The 21,789-nt window shown below is 40.3% G+C and overlaps 1 protein-coding gene across 2 annotated transcripts in view; it reads right to left on the bottom strand.

The window, feature by feature from the left end:
* The window catches only part of KCND3 (potassium voltage-gated channel subfamily D member 3), a 362,523-nt gene that overhangs the window by 53,317 nt on the left and 287,417 nt on the right, over positions 1–21,789 (bottom strand). For both annotated transcript variants that reach the window (XM_075264056.1, XM_075264055.1), the window contains exon 4: positions 2,841–3,003. In XM_075264056.1, the coding sequence (XP_075120157.1) occupies positions 2,841–3,003 (163 nt within the window). The remainder of the gene's footprint in view (positions 1–2,840; positions 3,004–21,789) is intronic.

Here is a 21,789-nt window from a genome sequence, read left to right on the forward strand (position 1 = left end):
GGGAAGATGTAAGGAGAGCTGGGGGGCAGCACTGGCAGGAGGAGAAGGATGGGGGAGGGGGGTCATCGATGTACTGGTTACTGGGCACAAGCATCGGGCCAGCAGTCCTCGGATGTCATTGTAATTCCCGCTGCTGAACTGCTGTCCCGAAAGCTGCTGCTGAACTGCGCTGCTGCTGGCCCGATAACGGAATAGTACCGTTTTTTTTTTAAATAGGCTGTTACCTGCTGGAGTAACCCCAGCAAGTAACAGGCCCTATTTACTTACTGATCCTCGCTCCTGCTCATGGCCGCCTGTGATCAGGAGCAGGGATCGGCAAGTGAGGCTGCAGGCCAGCGTACCCCACAAACACTGCTTTCATTATACTCTGAGGTCTGAAATGATGGGGTATAAATGATTGGAGGGCTAGGGGAGGTGAGGGAACATAAAATACACTGTTACTTACTTCTCCTGCGCTCTGGCAGGCTTCAGGCCTGTTTGGTGACGTTCTAGACATCACGTGGACCAGGCCTGCGTCTTTATGTGTTGTGACGTAGGCCCGGCTCAGTGATGTCTGGTCCAACATTGAACATGGCTGCAATCAGTCGGGAGTGCGCCGGAGCCAGATAGAAGTAACAGTGCTTTTTATAATAATTGTTCATGGGTGGACCACAGTGGGGCATAATACTGTGTGAATGGGACACTATGGGGCATATTAGTATATGCAGGGGCCAGTATGGTGCATATTAGTCTTTGTATGGGGCATAATAATGTATGTAGGAATGCGGTTTGTGCATGCCTGGGTTGAGGGGGGGTTGTCTATCAGTCGGGGTCAAATGTTCGCCTTGGGGCCCAGCCATTCCTAGTTATGCCACTGCTACTGAGCATGTGGCACTGCCATCTTCTCTACTTCTAGCGATGATACTGCTAACAAGCAAACACTATCAGTCAAGGCTTGGTGGAACTGTGATGAGTTGGATAGACTTAGCAGGCTAGACGTCAAGCAATTGTTGGGAGTGGGACTGTTCCTGTTGCACTTGTCAATTCATTTACATATGGCTAAAACATTTCTTTTTTTTTAAGAAATCAAGCTGCTGAAAAGGCAAATAAAGATGTGTGAACTTGTATGTAACTGCCCTACCTGATGCTGGTGCTAATTTGTAGGGATAAATAACAGATTCCCTTTAAGGGACTGTTCACATCATGTTTTGATCATCCTGATCCTTGCCCAACTAATCAGTTTTACAAATACAAAAAACATTTCTAAAATTGGATAAAAACGTATGGGAACAAATGACTGTCCATTTACATAGGGTCAATGCTAATCACTTCCGGACCGCCCATAGACTATATACATCCAGAAGTTGGTTGCCTTGTTCTGCCTGGACTTACTGGTACGTCCAATCAGAACATACCAGCTTCATGAGATCATGCAGCTGCTGTAATTGGGAGCCAGCTGTAACTTCAGCTGGAGCTCCCAGAGAGAAGGCAGGAAAGGTTTATTACCTTCCCTGCCTTCTCGATCGCTGTGTATACAGCACTCAATGAGCACTGTATATACAACTATGGCCATGATGCAGCCGCCCTCTCACCCGGAGGTCACGTGATCTGCCGGGCTCAGCCTCTTGCAAGAGTTGCTGGTTCCTACAGGAACCAGATCAGCTCTGTAAGCTGTATATACTAACGTGCAGGAGGTTGTATTCCTCCTGCAACTTGGGCTAAATGTACCAGCCCCAGTTGCAGAGAAAATCAGTCTCAAATACAAATAAAAAAAAGCGATCAAAGGTCCTCAAAGGTCTCTTATGACCTAATGGGGACACAATCTGAAAAAAGAAAAATTAATAGAAAAGTTGTTTTTTTTAAAGTAAATAAAATAAATAATAATAATAATAATAATAATAATAATAATAATAATAATAATACTACAATAAAACAGCATTAATAAAGGTTATAGCCCCAACCCCGATGACACCATACAAAATAAAAATTACTGTAACAGAGAGGAAAAACTGTTTTATAAAGTTTTTCAGTAGCACTTTGTGTTATTTAGTAAAAAAAAAAAAAAAAAAAAAAAGAAATAAGTGAAAACCAGACACAATTTCCCACCGATTTTGTCTATATTTTCCCAGGTATGAAAAAAAATTAAAATACATTCAAAAATAGAAACAACATAAAAAGAAATCCCTATGTGTCCCTGATATATGAGAAAAATGTTACATCCCTCAAAACTTCACATACAAAAAAAAACCTAAAATGTGTCAGAAATTGTCCCGGTATTGAAGTGGTTAAATAAAAACAGAAAAAGTAAGGCATGTCACACTTAAAAAACAAACAAAAAACATACCCAAACATACATAAGAAAACTGACTGTTTTGAAGATACTTAACATATAACATTAACTCTATGTAAATGGATGGTAAGTTTTCATTGGTTATTAGCTGCAAAACTGATCTGATGATCAAAACATTAATGGACCCCTAAGAATGTCTTAATCTTATCTATAGCATAAAGACATTTAGTCTTGTATCACTCGAGTTCGTGGTGTTCCATGATGATGGATGATGGTCTGAAACAGTAGCTCCAAAGTTACACCATGCCCATAAATATCAGATAGACAATACATATATGTACAAAATTGGTAAATATAGCCTACATACATCTATACACACATTTCTGCAATCACTTCATAAGGATCTGAATGAATAGAGACTAATACATCAATACATCATTGGTAGAGTGGTCACGATGCAACAACACTATAATAACAGTATGTAGATAATATTAGTGTAATGTACTTATTGTGAGGGCACAGTCATAGATACCCCCCCATATGCGTAAGGAGTGGCTTATATGTTACAAACCTTTTGTGCTCGCCTCTTGTCAGCCCGCTGGTTCTGATGGTAAATCCGGCTGAAATTTGAAACAATGACAGGGACTGGCAGTGCAATGACAAGGACCCCACTCAGCGAACAGATTGAGCCAAAGATTTTTCCAGCTATAGTCTTGGGTACCATGTCACCATACCTAAAACACAGGAAGAAGTTACAGGTTAAAAATCAGTACCTGGGATGTATTTGCATAGTTATTCATCTGGAAGTAAAAACCCAAGACTGACCCAGTGTCATTCCATTCTCTGCAATGTAGTGTAGGTTACTGGTATTGTGTGAGCTACAGGAATTATGTAGTACAAATACAAAGAGCACTATCTCAGTAATACAGTATTCTCTTTTATTTCTTTCTAGCTTACTTCACGTCTTCCTTCCTTCCTTATTCTGTCTCTTCTTCCTTATCTTCCTTTTTGTTCTTGTACCCATCCTTGTTTTCCTTTCTCCTTCTTCTCTCAATTTCCCCATCTTGTTTTTGCCTTTCCCTTCTTCATCTCCCCCTTTGGTCAACTATCATTTCTTTGTAATCCACCTTTTTCTGTTCTTGGTTTCCATATATGCCTCTCTTCTCCATTTCTTTCTTTCTTTCTTTCTTTCTTTCTTTCTTTCTTTCTTTCTTTCTTTCTTTCTTTCTTTCTTTCTTTCTTTCTTTCTTTTTCCTATTATTCCCCATTCATCCCACTTTTCCTTCCATTCTCCTTTCTTTAATTCTTCATTTCTCTTCTTTCATCCCTCTTTACAACTTTCACTTTCTTCCTAGATTCTTCATATCTTTTACTCTCTCTCTTTCTTTCTCTCTCCCCATTCTTTCTTCTTATGTCTTTCCCTCTAATTCTCTCTTCCTCGAACTATCCAAATTTCATACATCTCTTCCATCATTGCATTGTCTCTTTCCCTTTTCATACCCCCTTTCTTGCTTTCCTCAGTTCTTTTTCTCTATACTCCATCCTTTTATTCCTCTTTCACTAGTCACATTCTTCATTTTCTCATTCTTCTCTTTCTCCTTCCTTCCTTCTTTACTTCTCTTTCCCCTTCGCTTTTTCTTTCTTCTTCCCTCCCCCTTTGTCTCCCCCTCTTTTGTCTCTCTCCCTTCCACTTTCCATTCTTTATATCTCCCTGTCATTCCTTGATCTATTTCCCTTCCATCCTCCCTTCACTTCCTCCTCCTTCCCTCTGTAAATCCTTCCTTTTCTCATTCTCTCCATCCCTTGCCTTCTTTCCAGCTATCTTTATATTATGAACATATTGTCCTTGTATATAACACTTGTGGGACATATGTAAATGGCCTTTGTCTTGCTTGAATCTGGCGGCATTGTAATGCTGGGTTATGATATTCTCGCTCCTCTTCCTGACTTCAATGAAGCAGTCCATAAATGACCTTATGATACACCTAAAACATGACTGTAAATCTAAAAAGTGCCTAAACTTGACAGGATTGTGATGGCTCACATTTAAGCCTTTCTCAATCTCTTCTGTGCGTACAAAAGCTTTAATTAAAAAAGACAATGCCTCTAGCTGAATAAAATTATGCATGTAAATCCTTCTAAGAAGGAGACAAAATCGATGTCAGAAAGGTTAAATTGGGCTTAGTTTGAAATTTATGAAGTGTTAAACCTTTCTACTCTGGGAGTCACCAGTGATTAACTCTCTAAATATCAGATGGTCATGTATATTTAAAGTGACATCACTGGTCCTGTTTGGTATGGAGAATGATGTACAGGCTTGACAAAAAGTCAAAAGTCCATGATGATCTCCGAAAACTAGAGTGCATTGCATTCAAAGTATATGTTGGGAACTGGACCGAAGAACCATATCTACAGGTCCTTAATGTACTGTGACTAAATGGGACCATCATGATTTTTGTTATACAGCAATTTATAGTTGTGTCCCATAAGAAACTATAGACTGTCATGAATCATGGCCTGTAGTTGTTGAAGAACTCCAATGGCAATCTTGGGTTATTTGAGGTGTTTGGATTCTTCATTGGGATCCCTCAGCTTTAATTGTATAAGCATAGTTGACAAAACTTTACAATACTACTATATACAAATATAAATCTATATACCACTCACAATACACTTTTTAATGGGAGGTAATATCTCATAGTTTTTTCACTGTATTGGCATATGTTTGCCAGGATCAATTGGGGCAGTCTCTGAAAACAATGAACAGAGAGTTGAAAGTGCTTGTATTCCAAACCCTTTCTTTATGAGGATTACTAAAGCTGGTCATACACAAATATTCATCCTGTAAAGCAAACCATCAACTAAAGTTGGTCACAACCAAAATGGTTTGTGTTGGATTTTTTTGGGCTATCTCTAATAATGTATGAGCTATACTGATGGGTCTATGGGTGATTTGTGTATAGTGGGTATGTGTTTGTACCATTAAAGGGTAACCGAGTTCTCTTGAAAAATTAAAATATGTGCATGGTCTTGCTAGGCAGTCTATTCTATGACTGCATCAGCCTTCATGTATGATGTCCTATCAGTTTTTCTGTTGTTAATATGCCCGTTATAGCTGCAGAATATTTTACATTTGTCTTTGAGGCAGAGGGCAAGTACAATAAGGAGCAGTTCACCTCTCCCCTATCCATTATAAGTACTACTAGTTTGTTAACATGTAATTCTGCCAGCAGTAACTGTGCAATAACAAACAAGTAGCCAAGAAACGCCCAAGTGTACATACTATAGGAATCGGGAAAGCTGCTTGTGGCCTATGGCTAACATCCCATCAGCAATGTGATAAGTGTCAAGAAGTAGATACAAGTATATAGTGGTGCTTTCTTAAATACAGAATGTTCAGTCCAGTGCACAAAGAAAGCAGTTTTCAGACATATATGGAGGCTGTGAGAAAAGCAACCCCTTCCACAACAAAACAACCTACTCTGAGAAGAGAGAACAGTCCATTCTCCTTCCACTAGCAGTAAAGCCATCTTGCAACTATAGATTGGACTTTCCTAGTAGCAGAGTGAACTACAAATTAGCTAGAAAGGAGACATCTAAAGGTGGGAACTTTAGAGACTATCTTCCGGCAGATAACTGCACCATTTTTAATTAAAGTACATTACATTACATTGTTTTTTTTTATGTAGATTGTGAGCCCCAAATAGGGCTCACAATGTACATTTTTCCCTATCAGTATGTCTTTGGAATATGGGATGGAAATCTATGCAAACACGGGGAGAACATACAAACTCCTTGCAGATGGTTTTTTGCCCTTGGCGGGATTTGAACACCAGGACTCCAATGTTGCAAGGCTGCAGTGCTAGCCACTGAGCCACCGTGTGGCCCCTTACATTTTGATGCAGAACCACATGCACTAATAAATGAGACTAAGCTGTCTGAAAAGGTAGCGACCATGTAACATACGACCACAGCGTGTATATTATTTCCTGTTTCCATCACTTCATTAGCGTTGACCAACTTTCACATATTAAAATTTTAAATGTTTGGGGTACTTGATGTTCGTTAGGATGGTTGTCCTTTTTTGCGTGTTAGACAAATATACTGACAAAAGATCGACAAACGTATGGAAGGCTTAAGGGTCTCAGTGGTTAAGCCAAGTGATATGCCAGCCTAATTTGGTCGAAATGCCATTATGGCTTCCTCAGTCTACACACTTTTTGTTTTTGTGTGGAAGAATATTTAAAAACAGAAAAAGTTCCATTATCATAGACGTGAAATGTGTATCATAATGAGGGTGGAAGGGATGATGGAGCAGAAATTTCCACTTTATCAGGTTTGATGTAGTTAAAAGCTGGCCGGCAGCTGAGCCCCTGGAAATCATTGTAAATGTTGGCAATTATACAGCACCTGTGTACCAGCGCTCATACATATCGCACGCTACATCGCTGCCATTCTGCTACACATTCGCTTTCATGTCATTGAGGACTTTGAAGCTTTGCTTTGTAGCAGAATGTCACATACAATGATCGTATGACATTATTTAAGTTTTTGTGTCATACTAGCTACTTGCACATTGACCTGTCCCCAATCTGTGTTGTCCTTACATAGGGCAGTATACCGTATTTAGGTGACAGTTCTGCTTTAAGAAATACTCTAGTCCATGGAACAGTCACAAACTGCTGATACATATAGAAGGCAAACTCAAAGACTAAACACAGACTCAAATGACAACATATAAAAGGGCAAATTCTTCTAAAATGCAGAATGTGCAAGTGATATGTATCTACTATATATCTTATCCAACAGAACATCCTTATAAACATATTTTTGCTTAAATATTTATGAGGAACACTCATGCATAAGGTTCAATATTTCTTTCCACTTTCCATTTACGGCTTCATGTTCTGAATTCATTCCCTGATATTAAGGTTGGCTTTCAATTAATTCAGTGCAAGTTACCGTATTGAAAAGTGGGTGAAAATCTTCTACCATATGATAGGGATACACTAAGGTATGAGAATCACACGTGTAAATACATATCGCACATTATAATCCGTAATCACCATACGGTATAATTCCACATTCACCCAGTTTCCAGCTAACACTAGACATTGTATATGACACTGATGAACAAATGATGTTACAGTTAAGTATATAGTACAAGCCTATAAACCCTATAAGATTAAAGACCTATCAATCTAATGCTGAGTTCAGTAGAATCACATCTGTCTATTAAAGGAATAATTGACAAGTTATTGCTGTCTACTATTTATATGCCTTTGTATCGTTCTTAAAATACCGATCGCCTTCTATGAATGACTGTATATATAGCACAACCATCTGGAGGCTGTGCTGCTGAGCCACGCAGGTCTACACATATCATATAGTATATTATATAGTATCTACGTATCTGCCTGCTTGGTTTTTACACATTCTGTGGAGCACCACAGAGAATATAATCTCTTATATCAGCCTCTGCCCCAGTGGAATATACCTTGTAAATTTCCTATCTCATAAGCACACTAGGACCAATTTCATACACAACCACTACTAATGCGTTACCGTATGCTTGTACTCAAACACATTAGATAAAGGTCTGCTAAGCAGACCAAGATTGGTCGGACTGGCGAGCTATCTAATGTCTATGGGGGCTATCTGATTTTCCAACAACAGCAAATGGTGAAGGAAATAAAGGAATAAAGATCTGTAGCAAGTAGTAGAAAGAGTCTAGGGTTCAGGTATGTCCACAAACCCCTCTTTAGGCTAAAGCCCCATATTGCTGGGCCACGTTGATGTGAGATATTTATCTGCAGCTCAGTTTATTTTAGTAACATCCACTGGTAATCTTATGTGTATGACCAACATATATACCAAATTCTTGGCAGATTTTACCAAACTTAACTGGATAGGCTAATGCTCTGAAGATAAATATCTTATGGTCTATTATAGACTAGACACTTTATCCATGTCAATATCTTTTCACAAATTAGTACATTTATAAATGACATAAAATCCCAAAAAGGACGGTCTGACTACTACCCCCATGTTATGCCCCAGTAACAAATACTTTCTAATCGTGTGTTCATGCAGACTACTATAGCTACCTGTATATCATCTATATGTATATCAGTGTGCATGTGATGCTTATAGCTTTGTCGTGCATGACTATTAGCTATAAAACAAGAGAGCTTTGGAAAACTTTGAAAACTTCTAAGTAAAATATCCCTTAGAGACAGCCTCATGAACACGTTCAGGGAGTGGCCAATATTAGCAAGGTCACCGGTTTAGAAGTGGGTAATTCCCAGTCGGAGTCCTGGATGACCTCGAGTCGTTTCATCTCCGTGTGCTGTAAGAAATAACAATTATACTCCGGGTCTCTAATGTCTGTAGAATTCACTGTGTAGAACTCTCTAAACTGTCTGTGCATTTGCATTCTGCCCAAGCTTTGCTGCGAATATATATTTTATCTGCTCTCCAGGGAGGCCGAGCCGACTGACCTAATTTATTGCTCTGTATGTGCCTCCTTCTCATATTTGCAGCTCAAGGTTGGTTTGAGCGGAGTAAGAGATCGACCATCTGCCTACAATGCCCCAGGGCAAGGATTTTGGAGTGAGTCAAAACAGACAGCGGTAGGGAGAGCCAAAGATGTCAACTTTTACAACTCTCTCTAAAAGAATCGTCATTTTAATGCATAGAAACCGCAAATGTCTGCAATAAGCAAGAACAAGTGTACCCAGGCACATTGAGATAGAACAAACTAAGAACTAGTGGCAGTATTAACCTACCTATCTGGTGGCAGTATTAACCTGGCTATTTGGTGGCAATATGACCTGCTGGTATAGCTGAAGACTTATCTGAGATCTAGAGGTCTCATCTTAATCTTAGATTGTTAACATGCTTCCTTTCATCCATCTGTGTCTATCATTAAACATATCCTTGAACTGCATAAAGATAAAGCATTTGTGTATAATATGTGCTCGTATTTATGTAGTTACATTACATAAACATTACTTTTTTTGTAACTGGGTCTGATAAATTTGGGCTTCTATAGCTGTGTAAACAGCAGTCAGGAAGGAAGGGATAGTAATACACTGGCCCTACCTTCTCTATGGGATGTCGGCTGTTGTAACAGTCATCTCCCTGATATACAGATGTGTCCCTGCAGAGATAGATGTGTCTCAGAAGATCAGCAATATCCCCTTCTTCTTCTGCAGCAGGATCCTCTCCCTTTGCTCTAACACTAAACACTAACAACTCATCTCTTGGAAATCTTTCAATACAAAATATCCCATTATATAATATTCTGTCTAATAACTGCGACACAGTAATAAATAGCTTCCAGTTTTATTCTATTTGTTCTCCATTGTTGTAGATTATTTGAAACATAACCTGTGGCCACATAAGCGTCTATAATGAAAAATAAAAAACGAAGGATGGGGAACCTGTGTAGTTAAAAGCTTGACATCGCCTTTAATACTGTTGTACAAGGCTGAAGATGTACCTTGATAGATTCCTGATAATTGCATATCTAAGCCTGATAGACGCGCACCCTCTGTAATCTCATCACAAGCATCTACGTTTTCCCTGTGTTGTCTTTCACCCCGTCTGCTCTACATGGTTGATCAACAGAGGTTCCTTTGATCATAACTTCTTATAAATGAGATACTCTTTTTTTTTAAAGCAAGAGAATGAAGTTGCAGATCACTTTGAAGTCTCTTTATTCTGTGTCCTCATTTATGCACCGTAACCGCAGTATAAACCCATAGTGGATTGATACCACTGGCAAAAAAGGGCCTAATATTCCAGAATGCAGATTTGCCTTTGCACCTGGATGATTCTTTCATTACCGTTTTTGTTCTCCTTGATACTTTGTTATAGAAAGATACAGGACTGGGACTGTGCTGCCAGAATAAATCTTACATACTGTATAATGGCATCAAATAAGGCCCATATTATAGACTCAAAATCAGTATGTTCTTCACAAATAACAAGGGGGAAGATTTACTAAGACTGGACTAAACTAGACAAAATAAACAACAGATTTATCACATTAGTTGCTGGAAGATAAATCTGGCCTATAGTAAGACTAGCTATTCTAAGTTTATGCCACTTATTGTTGGCATAGTCATTATAATTCTAGCACATTTTTGCATGGTGTTACATCTTAAGTCATGCTCTCTCCCCCACTATCAAACCCAAAAAAGTGTCTAAAATGATCAATAAATGTGGTGTAAGCCATGTATACCAGTTTTTTGGCACCTTTTCATCAGTAAATATGCCTCAATGCTTCTAGCGTACAATTTGTCAGTAGAAATGCAATAGAGCCCACCAGGATTTTATTCTGTATGAATTCACAAGAAAAAAAACCCTACAGTATATGTGTTATTATAAATAAGAAGGCCAATGATGTACAGTTAGGGACATTCAACCCCTGGACCACCTGGGACTGGCCATAAACTGAGTGGGACTGTCTACACACGCTTATTGGACTAAGACATGTCAAAATTTACCAGGACAGTTGGCAACCATAGTAGTATGTATCTGTGGAGGACAGTAAAAAGAAAAAAGATGGCTTCTTTTCTGTGCAAGCAGAAAGTTCATTTTACATAGCAATAGTACAATACTGCTACTCCACCCAAAACCAATGAGTACGTATAGATTACACAATATAACTGACTGTTCATCGAAGCTTCGAAATGGGATGGGACTAAACCTCAAGTTTATCTGAAATTCAATAGAAAATTAGTAACCGAACTTCGCTACCTTGTGTCATAGGGCCAATTTAGGCACAATAAAACCATAACACACTCATTTGCTTCCTCCCATCAGCCTTTTAGACAGGTGACATGAACACATTTTTGGGTACATTAACTGTTCTTTTTAACGGCTTGAAACTTTTAGTATTTTTATTGCAGAAACAATACAATTATGCAATTCCTTATTTTTGGAGCCCTATTGCCTGTTCTTTATTACCGTATACCGTATTTTGCGGACTATAATGCGCACCGGACTATAAGGCGCATTGCCCATGAACTCCTTATAGTCCTGCCTAGGTCCATATATAAGGCGCACCGAACTATAAGGCGCAGCGCTGTCCGGTGCGCTTTATATGTGATGGAAAGCGGCGGCACGCCGACTTTGCCGGCGGCCGCTTAACCCCCCGCGTGCCAGCCGCTTCTATTCATTTCAATGGCACGCTTCCATTGAAATGAATGGAAGCGCTCGGCACGCGAGGAGTTAAAGGGATTCTACCATTAAAAAGTTCTGTCCTCTTGACCACGTTGGAATAGCCTTAAAGGCTATTCGTCTCCTACCTTTACCAGCGCCGCCTTCTTCCTGAACTGCGTCCGCCCCTTCTGTGTTGTCTTCTTTGGGCCTCATGGATGACACATGCGCAGTCGGCTCTAACAGGCTCTCGCAGCCAGAGCCGACTGCGCATGCGTCATCCATGAGGCCCATAGAAGACAACACAGAAGGGGCGGACGCAGCTCGGGAAGAAGGCGGCGGCTGGCTATAGTAACAGGTAGGAGATGAATAGCCTTTAAGGCTATTCCGACGTGGTCTGAGGAAAGAACTTATTTTAATGGTACAATCGTTTGAAGCGGCAGGCTGACTTTGCCGGCGGCTGTCGCTTCCATACATTGCAATGGGAGCGCACTATTCAAATAGTATTCGGGCATCTCTAACTTCAATTGTAAGAAGTTACAATTGAAGTTAGAGATGCGCGAATACTATTTGAATAGCGCGCTCCCATTGCAATGTATGGAAGCGGCAGGCAGACTTTGCCGGCGGCCGCCGCTTAACTCCTCGTGTGCCGCCGCTTCCATATATAAGGCGCACCGGACTATAAGGCGCACTTACGATTTCTGAGGAAATCGTAGGATTTTATGTGCGCCTTATAGTGTGGAAAATATGGTATACTCGAGTATAAGCCGACTCGAATATTAGCCGAGGCCTCTAATTTTACCACAAAAAACTGGGAAAACTTATTGACTCGAGTATAAGCCGAGGAGGGCTTTTTCAGCACAAAAACTGTGCTGAAAAACTTGGCTTATACTCGAGTATATACCTTTTTCTATGAATTGTTCATTTCCTGGTGAGGATATCATGCTACAGTGGATGGCGTCAATCTTTTTTTTTGTATAACTGTTAGGGAATTGCTAGGACAGCAATTCCCTGGTAGCTGTTGGACCCTGGGACGGGACACAAGAGACAGTGAGTCCTAAGCTGAAGCCCTCAACTGACCCTTCCTATTGCCAGGCCCTATCCTACGTAATAGGCGGCAACCACGAAGACAGTCTCTTCCTGGATATGTGAGAAACAAAACGCAGACAAGACGGACAACAACAAAGAGAGGTCAGCTAGCCAAGGGTCAGTAACAGTCAAGCGATGCAGTGCCAAATCGGAGTCCAAAGAATAGTCAGTGAGGAAAGCCAAAGGTCAAGGATAAGAATGCAAGCAAAAATAGGGACAGTAAGGAGCAAGTATGCACACGGCAATAGCAAGCTCTGGTGTGAATGGGAGCCAAGATAAAATAGGGGAGGAAGAACCCGCCTCTGGAGTTGACAGGAAAGCAGGCTGTCAATCACAGGCAAGACAAAATTAACCACTTAATGGACAGAGGCAACAAGGGGAGAAGACGGGTGTGGTGCAAATACAATCACAGAACTAGAGCCGAGTTCACACAGTGCGACCGAAAACTTTAAGCCAAGAACCAAACTGCACCCCCCTCCTGTGCCGCAGCACGCGAGCAGAGGGTGGTGTAGGGACCCAAACACGCAGAGATGTTACAATAACATGCCTACCCCCATTGTCAGTACTATATCTCAGTATAATATCTAGCGTCTAACCTCTTTAGAAATGTGTATATACACGTGTGTTAATCATATTATCAGTTTATTTGGCATGCCACACAGTTATAAGGTTTTCCCAACGTTCAGCTTAGTAGCCTTTAATAAGCACCAATTGCTAGAAACCCACAACCATAAGACACATCCCATTTGTACATTTTAGTAGCATTTATCTGCCTTTCCTTATCTATCAAGACTCAGAAAGCCATCAAGACTTGTTCACAATATGCCTGTGCTCACAAGCTTCCCATCATTCCCACCCCGTCGGTATCCCCCACACAGTAAGTGTCTCCCATTTTGTGCCCAAGCCTCCCTCCACAGAATCCATCCTTGAATATATATCTACCAACTGCTAGTTTTGGCTTAAATGTTAATTTTCTTCTTCCTAAAGATCTGTGTATTTTACACCTTCTTCACCCGCCTCATCCAGTGCACCAGAGAGCAGGGGTGCACGATATACAGAAAACCAGCCATCAAAGTAAATCAGAAAGGAGAGCAAATAAGTTTGATCAGTGTTAGTGCTTTATGACAACACATTAAATTCAAAGTATATATTTACATGGCTGTTTTATGGATGGCCCATTTTTCATGGCTGACATTCACTATCAAGATGGATGTAGAGAGTACCATGTGAATAGACTTATTGACATACATGAGTTCTATAATGGACATGTGACGGCTGTTTCAAAAACCGTCATGTAAATAAATGCTGTACGTGGACTTGGACAGACAGACTTGGTAGTTTTTCGTGGACATTAGGTCCATAAAAAATGGCATGGCCATGTACATAAGGCCTTCATGAGATGGTGACTTGTGGAGCGCTCCTTTCTGGCTTATGGGTCTGGTCGCAGCTGTAACCACTATTACCCCAGTGCTTATGGGCTACTAGACCTGGGTGTGATTCCACCCTCAAGTTATGGCCCTGATTGGGGTGACAGTAATTGCCCTAATTTTCATTGCATATTTGTTAAATATTGGCCATTTGTATTGCATCTATAAATGCCACATTTATCAGCACTAAATAAACCAAGCTGCTTTTTCACCGTGAAGCTAAAGCTGGCATCATAGATTAATAATTAATCAGGCAGACGTGATTTCACAGCTGTGCGCAATCAATATCAAAATTGCTGATTTAACATGTGCGCCACATAATTTCCTGCAAATTTCAGAAAGAATTACTGCCATAAAAAGTGGATTTACACTGCATTCATAGCACTGTGTCTGCAGGCAGGCTTTCTCTACCATCAGATAGTTTGCCCAATATGATTCATTTTCTTGGACAAACTGCATTTATAGTCACATATAAATCAGTATAAAAATACAGTAGTAAAAACCATAATAGTATAAAGAGATGAATGTTGTATGCATGCTATATATTAAAAAGCAATATATACGTTCCATCATATCTGGAAAGCTGGAAGAAGTTAGGGGTGGGTGTTTAAGGTGACTTAATAAGTCAAAAGTGAAAATTTTCCCCAAGAGGTTACAAGTACGGATGTGGAAGACATCAAGAGTTTACTGTTGTTTGCTTCTAGATTGCTGCGGTCTCATCATCCTTAGCATCTCATACTGTGAAACATAATTCCTCTATGGCAAATAGCATAAATTTTACCCCCCAAGGTTTGGTTTAAAGTAATATCTCGTGAAGAAATCAACAATCAGGAGGCAACATGGTGGCTCAGTGGTTACCACTGCAGCCTTGCACTGCTGGTGTCCTGGGTTCAAATTCCACCAGGAACAACATCTGCAATGAGTTTATATGTTCTCTCCGTGTTTGCGTGGATTTCCTCGCATTCTACAAAGAATACTAATAGGAAAAAAAAAGTACATTGTGATCCCTATATGGATCACAATCTACATTAAAAAAAAACCCCACAATCCATCCATCCAACATGGAGATGGGTACAAGTGGCTTCTGTTTCTGGTGGATGTAAGCCACCATCGTAGTAAATTCATTTTTATGGCCACCGTGTAGTACCACATTTCCCCTGTAGTGGCCACTGTTGGAGAAGTGCTTATCTACTGTAGCTGCACTTTTCCCTCTGGCATAAACAGCAATGCGGCCACATTTTGAAAGAACCTCGATAAAACAGAGAACTGTGAACAAAGTCTAATGTGACTAGGGATTTATACAAATTTGCCAAATCATTATCCTTATGTCATTTTTTTAGAAGCTTGTCATGTAGTAGCTTGTCAAGCTTGTACATTTTTCCCGTGTATGCGTCTTATGCAGGACTTTTTCCTTACTGGCTATAATTAAGTCGACCTGACTTATGAAAAGTTGTACAAGAACCAAAGATGCCCATAGCGTTGGAGAAATGAGGTGCCGTGTGATTGGTTGCTATGGGTACTAGGTTTTAGCATTTAGCGCCGCGTTCTCATCTCACTATCATTAATTCTAATTATCGAAGAAAACCTCTGGCAACAGAAAAACATTATTTTTAACCTACACTGCTCAAATCAGCAAGCCAGATTATACTTTCCTTTTGATACTATTAAATTACCATGAAAAGGGCTTGATACATGGGAACTTAACATTTCTAAAGTCCTAAAGCTGAACTGTTTGTGGGTTGCCTTATAAAAAGATTAAAAAAAATGCCTTATTGTGTGATCATCTTCATAAAGAAAAATGTTTTACCAAAAACCAGCTTTATATACCCCCAATAGTGCACCTTTGTGCTGCTTTGGCATCCTCTGATTGGATTTAGCCCCTTTCAATTGGATTGATCTATGTGTGGTCACCTGCTACAGATTCACTTGGCAATCTGTGGGTACAATGTATAAAAACATCATATTGTACAAATCTGTATAGTAGGTAGACACAGTATATTCATCTCAATGGGGAATCTTTTATGCCAATATCTCTATCTATGCCAAGTTTGGTTTATTTGAAGTAACTGATCATATGAAAAACATGGAACATTTCCAGGAACAGGTCGCTCTTAAAGATTTTTATCACTCCACCAATCAAGTTCTTAGCATCTGTTAATATGTGCTGCTCCACTCTCTAGCTTCCACTGTTTCTGAGCAACAAGTGCAGTTAGTTTTGGTGCCTGATGTGCTATTTCAGCTGGGCAATGTCAGAAGGGCATTGTAAGGTAGGAGGGGGTGATTCAGAGCTCCAAAAAGAAGCAGCCAGTGTCAGAGCTCAGAATCACACCCCTTGTCTGCTCCTGCCTGACACCGTCCTCATGACAGTACAGAGTCTAAATAGCATGACAGGTGAAAAAACAAATTACATTGATTGCTCGGGAACGGTGGGGGCTAGAGAAAAAATTCCAATAAGTGGAGCAGAGCCTATTAAATGATATAAAGGAATGGACTTGTTGGAAGTGGTGAAAGGTGCTCTTTAAATAATATGAAATCTACAATCCAAGTACAATCCAAGATCCATGTAACCCAGGGGTAGGGAACGTACGGCTCTCCAGCTGTTGCAAAACTACAACTCCCAGCATGCATACTGGCTCTGCTGTTCTTGGAACTCCCATAGAAGTGAATAGAGCATGATGGGAGTTGTAGTTTCACAGCAGCTGGAGAGCCGAAGGTTCCCTATCCCTGATGTAACCTTTTCTTTTTTCTTTCTTTCACGATGTACATTTTTTTCCCCCTATCAGTATATCTTTGTAGAATGGGAGGAAATTCACGCAAACATGGGGAGAACATACAAACTCTTTGCAGATATTGTTCTTGGTGAGGTTCAAACTCAGAACTCCAGCACTGCATGTTTATATCTAAATGAGTTTCTGTCTGTTTGTTCTTAGGGGGCATTCACACGGAGTAACACTGGGCGTGTATCACAGCCGTACATGCCGGCGATACGGCAGACTGCCGAACACTTCCCATTCACTTCAATGGGAGCGCTCGAAACAGCGGTGTTTACGAGCGATCCCATTGAAGTGAATGGGAAGTGTTCAGCAGTCTGCCATAACGCCGGCGTGTACGGCTGTGATACATGCCCGGCGTTACTCCGTGTGAATTCCCCCTTTATGTGCGACCAAATGGACTGATCTTCACCAACTTTGGCACACAGGTACATCAGGTGTTCGGGAAGGTTTTTAGACTGGGTCTCAGCTCTCTGGGACATACCATTCCTCAGATACAGTATTCACAAAAAATGACCTGCATTAGACAATTAAAACCTTTAAGTCTTTCATCAGTCTATCAGCGGAGGACCGCCCCTAATGCTGCGAGAGAACTAATTTGCATACCGACAAAAACCGGGATTATAGGCGAACGGGGGCGCAGAGAAGACGACGAAAGGTAGGAGATGAATAGCCTTTCTTAAGGCTATTCCTACATGGTACTCAGAAAAAAAGCCTTTATCATGCACAGTATTTTCATGTAATATGAGAATATATTTGCATCAAATCATTTGGTTATGATCTATATTTAGACCTCATGATCTTATGACAACTTTGCCACTTTAGAAATGTGCAGACTGCACTTGTAACTGTATGATTTCTGTACTCTGTTTCATATAGCAGATACGCTCTGTTAGGACCAGGGACTTACATATCAGTTTCATGGTGTTCTATACAGCATCTGATGGATCATGTCACTTATTTTCATACAGTAGTACACAGACATCTTTGGCAGCACATGGAAGCACAGAAACTTTCAATGGATTATACAATCACAGTATGGAAGGCGGGTTTTGGAGTACATTTTGGAGCAGATTTTCAGAATCAGCAAGATCAGCAAAGTCCTAAAGCAGATTTTATCTACCTCATCAAACTCCTGTGTGCGAGCAGACTCTTAAACACTGACTGCTGCGTATCGACCCCAGAGTATAATGATCAGAAGCCCAGAGGATGTAACCCACATATGTGATGTCATTGAAGAGGTCCAAAGACCCAAGCTGAAGCCCAGGAAAGAGGAGTATGTTATGTTTGCTTAACTTCCCTGGGCCTCTGATCATTATTCTGGGGTATGAAGAGTCCTAGTGTGTAATAATCATTTGTTGGTGGTGAACACCCCAAATTTTGGGTTCTTCCAAAGGGTTACTATGGGACATTATACTGTGTGGAGGGGCCACTATGAGACATTATATCTTTTGAAGGGGCCATTATGGGACATTATACTGTGTGGAGGTGCTGCTATAAGACATTATACTGACCGGAGGGAATGCTATGGGACATACTGAGTGGAGGAAACACAATGGGAAATTATACAATATGGATGCCACTATGGGACATTATACTGAGTAGAGGAAACACTATGGAACATTATACTGTATGGAGGTCATTATGGGACATTATACTGGATGAAGGGGCCACTGTGGAACATTATAGTGCTTGTAAATGGGGCATTATATCTTGTGGGGGCCAGGAAAGGGGGCACAATGCCATGTGGGGGCAGGGGACCCAAGATGGAAGACCGTAACCGTCTGTGCTTTTTACTGCTCAGCTATCCATTAAGTATTCTCATACAGTATGCTTTGAGCAAGTTTCCTTTGAAATTTACCCAACAAACAGATCCAATTCTCCGAATATAGAGAGGATCTCTGATAGAGACATTTGTTCCCTCTATGGAGAGCAATTTGGTTTAACCCTCCGTGTTAGGTTCCTATCTCCTTGTCATGAGAAGCCTTTATTCTCCTTGCGCTACACTTCTTTTATGAAGCTTGCTATACCTTTTGCTCCATTCATCCTCTAATTTCATCAGACCACATATTGAGTTTATTCCGCCGTGTGTTTTAATATATACAGAATTGACTTGCTGCAGAATGTTCCATTTATATAGTTCCATTTCATTCAGTGAATTAGCTCCTTTGATATTGTTGTTTGGTGTTTTTATTATTACAGCAGTAATAGAAGGTTATTAATGTGTCAATTCTAATAAAATAAAAGATTCTCACTGGGGCTGCTCCACATACAGAGATACGCTACAAGTCTCCTTTTATCAGAGACTGCAGCTAAAATATTGGACTATTATTTCTTCTTTCTTCTTAGGTCTCTATAAAAACATTTTTGCTTTGATATGAGCCCAAAATAATATAAGAGGCCCAATTAACCAGTTATATGGCGGCAGCGTGAACTGTTGCTCTGTTACGCCTCAGGCTTTCATAGGCACACCTGGCGTATATATATTGGAACCACCTATTCAACATTTTTATAAAGAAAATCAGCTTTGCTTTTCTTTTAATGTTTGTACTGTTCTGGATCCATGTTCTTAGCAGGTATGAAAAGTAGCAGGAATACCATACGGGCCTTTCCATGGGCAGCGTGACTTGGTGACAGGCCCTACAATGGTGACACAAAAGGTCAAGGGAAGATATCATTTTAACACAGTGTTGGGGTGAGGTACGTGCTGGGATAGGGTCAGGTATCTGCTGGACAGCTCCCGGCTTTTCCTCTTGGCTTATGGGATGAATTTATTATTCAGTTTGTGCCAATTTTGCCCAGTTTTTTGGGATTAAAAAGTTGCCAATGCATAGTAGCACATACCATATTAGCCCTATATTTTACAACTCTTCACTCCGCTCGACATTCCCCTTATCTTTTGAAACATTAGGCTGGGTTTTAATGGGAAGGACATGGCCTACATGAGGCCAACAAATATATTTCTGCCACCTCCAGGTCTTGATGTCACTTTATGCTATTAATGCAAATCAAAATGTCCCAACTTCAGTTTAAGTAAGTGTATGAAATGATGTTCTTACTAAATCTCACCTTATGATTAACAGGTATTGCCCTATGGAAGAATATGCAAATTCAGGGATAATGTTCAAGGGAGCTTCCCCTAGAGGGCAGCAAACAGAGGCACTGTTTCCCTATTTACATCTTGGGAAACAGATTTGCATATTCTTTCCATAATCCCCCACAGTGGAGCTAAAATGGCTTTTGTAAGATTCTACACGCTTGACAAGGTGGTTTTTCCTCAAGGAGGGACAATATCTCCATAACCAGGTATTGCCCTATTAATCTAAAGGAAGCAGGGGATAGTTATAGGGGTACAAAGTGGCAATCTCACCCTGGTGTTGGTGCCTGGGGGAATCCCAAAGGCCCTTCTGAGACATTAGAAGACACCATTACTATAAAAGACACAAGTTGGGTGGAGGACCTGTTAAAGGTGTTGCATTGAGACACTTTAAAGAGCACCTTTCATGGTCCGGGGCACAGCCAGTTTTATATACTGCTGGAAAGCCAATAGTGCACTGAATTCAGCACACTGTCGGCTTTCCAGCAGTATATAGAACTGCCTGTGCCCTGGACCATGAAAGGTCCTCTTTAAGTGATAACTCTACTATCAGCTTAGTTGACAGCAAGATCCTGTAGACATATTCCCTGTAACTTTATAGAATTTTGTAACTTGCTATTCATGCTCTAGACCAGCAGATTGAATAGCCAATTCAGCTCACACTGAAAAATATTGGAGGATGGATATGGAACTTGAATAATAATTCACATGAGATGTCTACAAAGGTCTACAAAGATGGCCATACACATAGACGATGTCCTCTGAACTCACCAAATTCAATGGCAAACCACCTGATGTGTATGGGATTATCATAGTTCTCCTACAATTTCAGATGTAGCAGGAAAGAAGGTTTGGACATGTTCGATTTTAATATGTTCTCTGGGGAGATAAGCCATGGCTATAGGTGCATGGCCGTGTCTCATCTTATTCTTATCTGGCTCAGTAGCAAACAAGCTCTTTGCATCTACACACCTTGTAATAAAGTATTAGCCATATAGGAGTTCTTCTTTTGGCATTTGTTACAGAATATTTTATTTAATACTATAGCAGTACTGCATTCTTTAGCCTCTCATGTTACCATTAAATGAAAATGAAGATCCTATATCAGATCATTTAACACCACAAGGAACTACAGTAAATCCTTGGTCGGGCTTATTTTAGTTTGTGCTGTCAACAGCTTCCATTTCTCATACCGCCAGAAGACTGTTATGTAACTGTGTAAAGTAGTTGGCATTTACATCACCAGTTTATCTGTGCTGTCAATCAAATCTGCCAAACATGCAGAAAGCATAAACTGGAATCAATAAAGCGCGATTTATTTTACATTTTATCAGTTGGAGTCACGCTTTAGAGACCATACCCAAAGTAAGGCAGGAACAAACAACTGATCCATGTACACAATGCAAATAAGGTTCAGGGGCTTTATCACTAGCTGTATAGTTGCAAGAATAGTATAAAATGAGAATGGAAGAAAGAATGAAGAGCCTGAAGATTTAGAACAAAGAATGGAGAAGAGCAGAATTCAGGGAGCAAAAGATATTAGAACAAGGGGTCAAGCTTTGAAGCTGGGAGGCTTCAGGCAATGTAACTATTACTTCCTTATATCCCTTGGGTCCAACTGTAGTCAAAGTAAATTCAAACACACTATAAAGCATAATGGGAACAAGTGCTAAAAGGTGCATTGTTCAATAAAAGCACCAATCATTCAGGGTGATAAATAGAATGGAGGCATATGTTCATAATTGCGCAGCGAGCCACAAGAATTCAACGAACTCGAAATGTACAAAAAGCCCTGAAATGACATAAAAATTCTTTATAAGTCTTTTATAATGAGTCGCCCCCCCATCGTCACAACCCTTTCTCTGGCTAGAAGACAACAGGCTTTGTAGAATGGGAGGAAATCCACGTAAACACGGGGAGAACATACAAATTCCTTGCAGATGTTATTCCTGGCGGGATTTGAACCCA

This window comes from Leptodactylus fuscus, chromosome 2, assembly GCF_031893055.1.
Source record: "Leptodactylus fuscus isolate aLepFus1 chromosome 2, aLepFus1.hap2, whole genome shotgun sequence".
Classification (NCBI taxonomy): domain Eukaryota; kingdom Metazoa; phylum Chordata; class Amphibia; order Anura; family Leptodactylidae; genus Leptodactylus; species Leptodactylus fuscus.